General features: G+C 49.2%; 1 protein-coding gene across 1 annotated transcript; it reads right to left on the bottom strand.

Moving 5' to 3' along the window:
• Positions 1-1,598: 1,598 nt before the first annotated feature.
• On the bottom strand, positions 1,599-7,092 carry CBLN4 (cerebellin 4 precursor). Its single transcript, XM_071446809.1, has 3 exons — positions 6,104-7,092; positions 4,406-4,522; positions 1,599-1,935 (listed from the first exon to the last, which is right to left on the bottom strand). Exons 1-3 carry the CDS (start codon positions 6,374-6,376, stop codon positions 1,738-1,740), a joined length of 588 nt encoding a protein of 195 aa, XP_071302910.1. The 5' UTR covers positions 6,377-7,092; the 3' UTR covers positions 1,599-1,737.
• Positions 7,093-7,476: the final 384 nt, after the last annotated feature.

The following is a 7,476-nucleotide window of genomic DNA, read 5'->3' as shown; positions in this document are numbered from 1 at the left end:
AATTCCCTGACATCTTCTCAAGGAGCACCAAGCAGCCATAAATCAGATTTCCAAGCAGTGCAATACCAACAGGACACACTGCACTCTGCCAGCAGGGGAAGGAGTTGGAAACAGATCCCAAAAGCAGCAAATCCCAGCCCAAAGTGGCTTTCAGGGAAGCTCCCAGGTGGCTGCAGACGCTTCCCCCACACACATTTTCAAATATACAGAAACTTTTAATTTAGAACCAGATCCTTCATGATATGCAAGGCACAAAGATCCATCAATTCCGTGTATTTGGGGCACAAGGGATGAAGGTTTCATTAGCAGCTCATGTGAAAATCACTTTATTGAATATTGAATATATCAATCTGATGGCACTGGAGTTTGATGCTGATGGCAGAACCTAAAGCAGAGGTATCACAGAAAATCCTTTGGAATCAATGTGATTCTTAACACCATCTTCAGTGAGGCCAGGATTTCTGCCTAAATTCTATTTTTAAATTAAATGCATAGGTTATTTCTAGATCACTCTGATTACTAACTAACTCATGGCAGCTTTTCTGCCTCCCGGGATATTTCCTGTGAATCCCAAAAGCTTCCATTTTGCATATAATAATTATATCCAATAAAAAAATAGTATGAAGTGAAAATCCTCCCAAAATCCAAATGTCAAAAATTCAGCTAACATATATTAATCTTTATTATGGAACAATATGACAATAAATAAGTTTATGGATTCACATGACCTGTACAAAAAGCTGGGAAGCTCTTGCACCAAGTTAGGTACCAGTTATTTGCCTTTCATATTTGTTAAACAAATAATCTAAAATTTTATACACCTGTGGAGTTAAGGCAAAACCAGATAAGACCTTTAACACAACAGAAGGGCAGGAAAATACACAGAAATACAAACAAGGGGGATCTCATCTCCAGCTGACAAAGTGGTTGTGTATAAGGAAGGGATCCCTCAGGAGCTGAATAAAGCAGTAATGATCAATCAAGTTAATTAAAATTGAAGAACAAGTGTGAGGTGTCCTGCAGGGCAAAGCTGTTCAGCAAAGCTGTGCCTGCATGCCCACCTTTAACCCTGAATGGTTGGAATCTGCTTTTCCTTTTAGGAACCAGTGGAAAAGAGGAACCCCTTCCGTACCCAACCAGAACACATCCACGACCCCTCGGATTCATGGAGGCTGGACTTGGCTGGGACTGAGCTCAAATATTTGGGTGAACCATCCAACACAGAACACAGAGAGGAGAGCTCACGTCAGCCCCTCAGCAACGGGAATGAGCTCTCTAGGACAAGGGAATGGGTGATGGCAGCGCAGCCCAGGACACAAACATGACCAATATATCAACACAGCTCTTTGGCAGCAACACACTAACTCTTGCTTGAAGTCTGAACTCAAACCCTCCTACATGAGAGACTTGGTGCCAGTCTTTTCACAGATAAAGAAAATCCATTTCTTCCCTGAATCCAGGAAGGGAAATTGGAATAAATCTTGCAGGCAGCTCTAGGCCGAAACCTTGAGCGTTGATGTTTATTGTCTGCTTGAGTCTCAGGCCAAAGATATCGTATTTGGACACACAAAACTCTGTGGAACTTCTGAGTAGTTCAGACGGGGCCAGAATCCATGGAGAGAATCCAAAATCACCCACGAGGAAGCAATAAAAAACCATCACTCCATGATGACAAAAACGATCTTCATGGAACAAGGATGAGTCCACACCTGGATGAACGGCACGGGAAAATGGACTTTACAGGGGGAAGACCAGGAAGCCAGAGAATGTCGAGTACTGCCACCCACCAACCAGATTGCCCTTCTCCAGCTTCAGGTAAACCTTGTCCTCCTTGTCCAGGTACAGCAGGACCCCGTTGGTGGCGGCCTCACGGGTGACGTCCTTGTCCCCAGCGAAAGCAGAGATCACTGGCTTCCCATTCAGCATCAGATTCACCTGCAAGAGAGCCCCTGAGAAGCTCTAATTGACTGCAAAACATCAAGAACTGCCCCTGAATATTAACCACGGTGCAAGGGCCCGATCTTCAGTGCTTTTTGGGTTGTTTGAAACTAATAATGACATTTATTTATACGTGGGTGTTCATGAGCTGGACCTGCAGCTGAGTGAGGCATCACCACAGCTGGTACAACTTTGCCTGTCTCAAGGGTTATTTAGTCACACAGGAAAAATAATAAATATATATTTTCAAGAAATTTGGGCACTCGGAGATGTTACATGAGGTGTCAGAAGCACCACAGTGGGCTGGGAGCTCACACTTCACTGGAACAAAATGTATGTCCCTCTCAATACTTAGTTCTGAAGTTTAGAACAGATTTAGCTTTATAAACTGGCTCCATTTTTTCCATAAAACACTTCTGAGGCCAGCACAGCCTCTGCTCTGAAAGCAGCATCTCTCAATAAAGATGGGCAGGGCCTGGGGGAATGGGCAGATCCAGGCATTTTTCATTTCCCCCATGGCAAGCTCTCAGCCTTGCTGCTTTTCCTTTCCAAGCAGCTCTAATTCAGTCACAGGGGGTGAATTATGGGATGCTTACCCACATCCACTGTGCTGGCCCTGCATATGGTCCCATTAATTTTAATGGGAGTCACCAGAATAAATGAGTGCTCAGCAGAAGTCAGGGCAGCAGAGGCTGGTATTTATTTGGGTTTCACCTGTCTGGGAAATCCACTTAATCAGGTGTCTCCAGGGAGCCAACTGCAGTTTAATGATATTTAATGGCTCTAACAGATGTTGTGGGGGCAGAGCAACATCCCTTGTGTGGGGAGCCTGCAGGTGATTTAGTGGGATGGATGTGGCTGAGATTCAAACCAGTTTCATCCACTGCAATGGTTTCTGGTTCTCCTCCCCATTCACCCCACAGGAAAAGGGCATCAGGGCTTTACTCATTGCTTGGCTTGGGTTTCTCACTCTTTCTGCTCCATCAGGTTCCCCTGGAAACATCTGACAGGAATTTAATCACACCAAAAGGGCACATGACAGGTCTGCAGGGGATGGTCTCACACTGAATGCTCTAAAAGGGGCCAAGCAAACCCATCCATCACCTCAGAACCTCTCATCCATGAAAGATTTCATGCCATGAGCCACAGGCTGGAGCATTCCCTGCCACAAGCCCCAAACTCCCAGGTTTGAGCTCCTGGTTTGTGAAATTCCAGAGTCTGAGCTGGACTTCCAGAAGCCAAGGCTTGGCATCTTTCTTGGCAATGGGCATTTTAAATCCACTGAAGGGGCTGACATACAGTTATTCAACCTTCAGCATGCCAGGGAGTGAAAAGAACATTTTCTGAGCACATTAAACAGATTAAAAGATCTCATTGTAGAGATTTTTGTGAGGTCAGTGTTTCATTTAAGGCTTTGTCATTGACCTGGCTGGAATTAGGATTTTCCACTGCGCACTGAAGGGGCATTTCCCCAGAGAGGGGCTCGTGGCTGTCACCAATGCCAGGAGATGGGGCTGTGGCTGTCACCAGCTCTGCCATCTCCACTTCCCCTGGAGCCTCACAGCACCCAGAGAGGGCACAGAGAGATTCCTGCAGGAATCCTGCTCAGCTCAGCCTGGCAGCCCCCAGAGCACCTCCAGGAGCAGCACAGAGCTGGGGAGAGCTCAGACACCTCAAGGGACCCGGAGCTCTCCTGGGTGGAAATGGGAGAAGCCACAGAGGTTCCTGCAGCTCTGGAAGCCAGATTTGTCACAGCAACTGCCTGATCTGGCAGGGAGGTGAAGGAATTACTTCAAGGAATTTGCTGTTGGCTCAGCAAGGGGGTGTTCAGGAATTTAAAGGCTTTTCCCTCTGGTGTTTAATCAGGCAGCTCCGTTGCTATTAAAGAAGTGCAGAATTACCTCTTTTCTCTAAGACATCACACACCTTTTACACATTGTGTGATGAAAAAAGGAGTTTGAATTGCTGTCAAGGTTCCTTAGAAGACATTGCTATAGGGACATAACCAACCCTGGTCCTCAGCACACTGAGGGCATAACCAGGTACCTGGCACCAGATGCCAGGGCACAAATTGTTCCAAAACCACTCAGATCTGGTAACCAGAGCTCCTGTGCCCCACACAGTGAGTTTAACCTGGAGCCAAACACGACTCTTCAGCAGCATTTCAGGGAAACTCAGAGCTCCCTTTTACTCTTGGATCATTCATTCTGTGGAATGCTTTATGTCACCCAGATATTCATGGCATAGAAGTGAAGTTGTGGTTTTATTTTATCTGAGGTGAGGATCCTGCCTTATTTCTGTTCATTTTAAATTAATGGGCTCTACTGCCAGGAAGTCAACACCACAGGTTGCTGACAACGAAGCTATTTTTCCTTAAAATCATATTAAATGCTCCCATGCTCAGTCAATATTCTATCCTAAACAAACCAGTTAAATAAAGATTTTATAATCATGCTCATCAACATACCTGAATTGTTTGACTCTGGTAGACTTTAATTACGTGGAAATTGAAACTGTAAATTCCCTTCCGTGGTGATACAAAGACAGACTCCAACGTGAAAAAATTGCCCACATTTACAAGGATCTACAAACAGAAAAATACAGCATGGGGATTAGTACAGGTAGTGAGTGCTAAAGAAAAATACAGATGATTTATTTTAGAAGCCATTTGCCCATGAAAAATCTAATTTACATCTAAGCTGGTTTATTAATTTTCTCTGATTACTTTGGAATGACTCATTAAATGGGTATTCAGTTGTGTTTATAGGACAACTTTACTACAAACAAACTAAGATGGGAATTATTCCTTACTTTACTACTACACCATCCCCTCAAGTCCTTTCTTCCACACATGTTTTAAAGAGGCATTTTTGTTCATCATTCCCCAAAATGACATGAAAACACCAATTCTGGGAGTGGCACACGGCTTTTGGCTGAGGAGCAGTGGCCAAGCCAAGGCTGCCTTCCCAAGGAGCCAGGTGTGAGCAAGGACTGCAGGAACAGCAGGAGTCAAACCCAGCTCAGGCAGGCTGAGCTCCTGGAGCACCTGGCACAGCCCAGCAGAGCCTGCCTGGGAGCCCTCACCTGTCTGTGCCAGCCCTAACAATAATTTGGGTGTAATTAAACAGAGAGAAGGGACACAGGGGAATGTGCAAGATGAGTGCACCACCCATATGCTACATATCCTCTGTAATGACTGCGTTTGGCTCCTTACCACCTAATTATGCTTTATTTTTAATCGATATTTTGAGGCTCCTTTGTGCCTGGCAGAGCCCTTGGAAGCCTCCAGGACTGTCCATGGAGTTTTGGGGTGATTTTTAATGGATATTCCCAGGCTCCTCAGAAGCCTCCAGGACTGTCCATAAAGGTTTTGGGTGATTTTTAATGGATATTTCCAGGCTTCTTTGTGCCTGGCAGAGCCCTCAGAAGCCTCCAGGACTGTCCCTGGAGTTTTGGGGTGATTTTTGGTGTCGGCACTAAGCTGTGGGGCACATCTGGCTCCAGCTGCCACCACAATTGACAGGGACAAGAAGAGCCACCAGTCTCAATGACTCCGGGAGCTGGAATTACAGCGTGTGCTGGCACCTCCCCGTTAATATCAGTGCTGGGCTGAGCGGAGCCGGACCGCCAATTGTGCCGGGAAAGTTAAAGCGTTTTCCCTTAGAATTCTCTCTCCTTCCTTCCTCAGAAGCTGCACAAACCATCTAAACCCTACACAGGCTGCACTGAGCTGCCTGTCCCCAGCCCCTCGGGGCGATGTCACCCCACTGGTGTCACCGAGCGCTGCTCCCGCGGCACCTACCCAAAATCTAAACCCTACCCAGGCTGCCCCCTCCCGCGGCACCCACCCAAAATCTAAACCCTACCCAGGCTGCCCCTTCCCGCGGCACCTACCCAAAATCTGAACCCTACATAGGCTGCACTGAGCTGCCTGTCCCCAGCCCTCGGGGCGATCTCGCCCCGCTGGTGTCACCGGGCGCTGCTCCCGCGACGCCTCCGCGCTCGGTGCCGCTTCTCCCGCAGGTGCGGAGGGGCCGGGGCCGCACTCGGGGAGCCTCCGCAGCCCCAGGCTCATCGGGCCGTGCCCTGCCGCTCATCCCTGGGGCGGATTCCGGCTCGGAGCCGGGGTGCGAGAAGGGCACCTGTTGATGCGGGGGATGCTCACCTGGTCGAAGTAGATGATGCGCGTCTTGTTGCTCATCTCGGAGGGCTCGTGGTTGGTGCTCCGCACGGCCGAGAAGGCCACCTTGGAGTTGGCGGCCCGCACGGAGATGCCCAGCGGCGAGGAGGAGGAGGACGAGCCCTTGGCGTCGGGGGCCGGGTTGGAGTCGCACACCACCAGGCACTTGCCCTCCAGCACGATGGGCTCCGTGTCGTTCTGCGCGGAGGCGACGCGGCCGCCCAGCGCCAGGGCCAGCAGCAGCAGCCGCCAGCCCATGGTGCGCACCCGCGGCCGCTCCGCGCCCCGCTCCGGCCACCGCGGAGCCCCCGCGCTCCTCTCCTCCTCTCCTCCCACCGCCGCCGCTTTATGCCGTCTTCTTCCTTTTTTCTTTTCTTTTTTTTTTTTTCTCTCTTTTTTTTTTTTCTTCCTTCCCTCCTTCCCTCTTTCTTTCTTTCTTTCTTTCTCTCCTCTGGCTCTCTTTAAGCTGCCCAGAGAAATCCGCGCTCCGCTCCGGCCACCGCGGGAGCCTCCGCGCTCCTCTCCTCCCACCGCCGCTTTATGCCGTCTTCTTCTTTTTTTCTTTTTTTTTTTTAATTTTTTTTTCCCTTCCTTCCCTCTTTCTTTCTTTCTCTCCTCCGGCTCTCTTTAAACTGCCTGGAGAAATCCGCGCTGCCCACAACGCCCTTTCCTCCCTTCTCTCCACATCAAAAAAGAGCGTGAGAAAGGGAGGCGGGGGGAAGCAAAGCCCTCAGGTGAATTATGGCTGAGAGGGAGGAGGAACGAGGAGCGGCGGAGCAATGAACCCGGGAGGCGCTGCCATGCCTGCCGCTAATTCCAGCTGCGGGTCCGGGATGCTCGGAGCGGGGAGTGGGAGCTTCCCAAAGCTGCCAGATGCTGCTCTGATAGCAGCGGCAGAGCTGCACGCTCCCCTCCCCTCTCTCTCTCTCTGTCTGTGTGTGTCCCTCTCTCTGTGTCTCTCTCTCTGTGTCTCTCTCTCTCTCTGTGTCTCTCTTCCCCCGCTCCTCTCCCCGGCACAAATCCTCAAATCCACAAATCCCCCCCGTCCGCAGCGCTGAGGTCACTGCAAACCTGCCCAGCTCTCACCCATCGGGGCCCCTCGAGGTTTCTGTGGGAGTGTTCGGGACACAAGACAGATGATGCACTTTGCACCTGGTTAACATGAGGGATTTGATACCAGGATGCCTTGGCAAAAGCAAAGGGAACTTTGAAAATTAGACCTGGATGGCGAGAAGATGAAATCAAACGGGTTTACTGGAAAAAGAAAACCCCATTAAACTCTGCAAGCAAGAGATGCTGATATATGCATAAGTTTGTGTGTGTGATTTTAACCTAATCACTGCAGTACACGTTACTAG

The sequence above is a fragment of the Agelaius tricolor genome, unplaced genomic scaffold, assembly GCF_023055355.1.
Source record: "Agelaius tricolor isolate 1412-34295 unplaced genomic scaffold, bAgeTri1.0.p SCAF_23, whole genome shotgun sequence".
NCBI classification, from domain to species: domain Eukaryota; kingdom Metazoa; phylum Chordata; class Aves; order Passeriformes; family Icteridae; genus Agelaius; species Agelaius tricolor.
Note: the sequence above shows the minus strand (reverse complement) of the source record. Positions and strands in the feature narration are given on the sequence as shown.

Bases quoted from the DNA above. Each gene is read 5' to 3' on its own strand.
- CBLN4 (XM_071446809.1), bottom strand. From the start codon at position 6,376: ATGGGCTGGCGGCTGCTGCTGCTGGCCCTGGCGCTGGGCGGCCGCGTC. The intron at 4,523-6,103 runs GTGAGCATCCCC...TTCTGTTTGTAG, and splicing joins GCATCATCTACTTCGACCAG to ATCCTTGTAAATGTGGGCAA. The intron at 1,936-4,405 runs GTATGTTGATGA...GCTCTCTTGCAG, and splicing joins ACCAGAGTCAAACAATTCAG to GTGAATCTGATGCTGAATGG.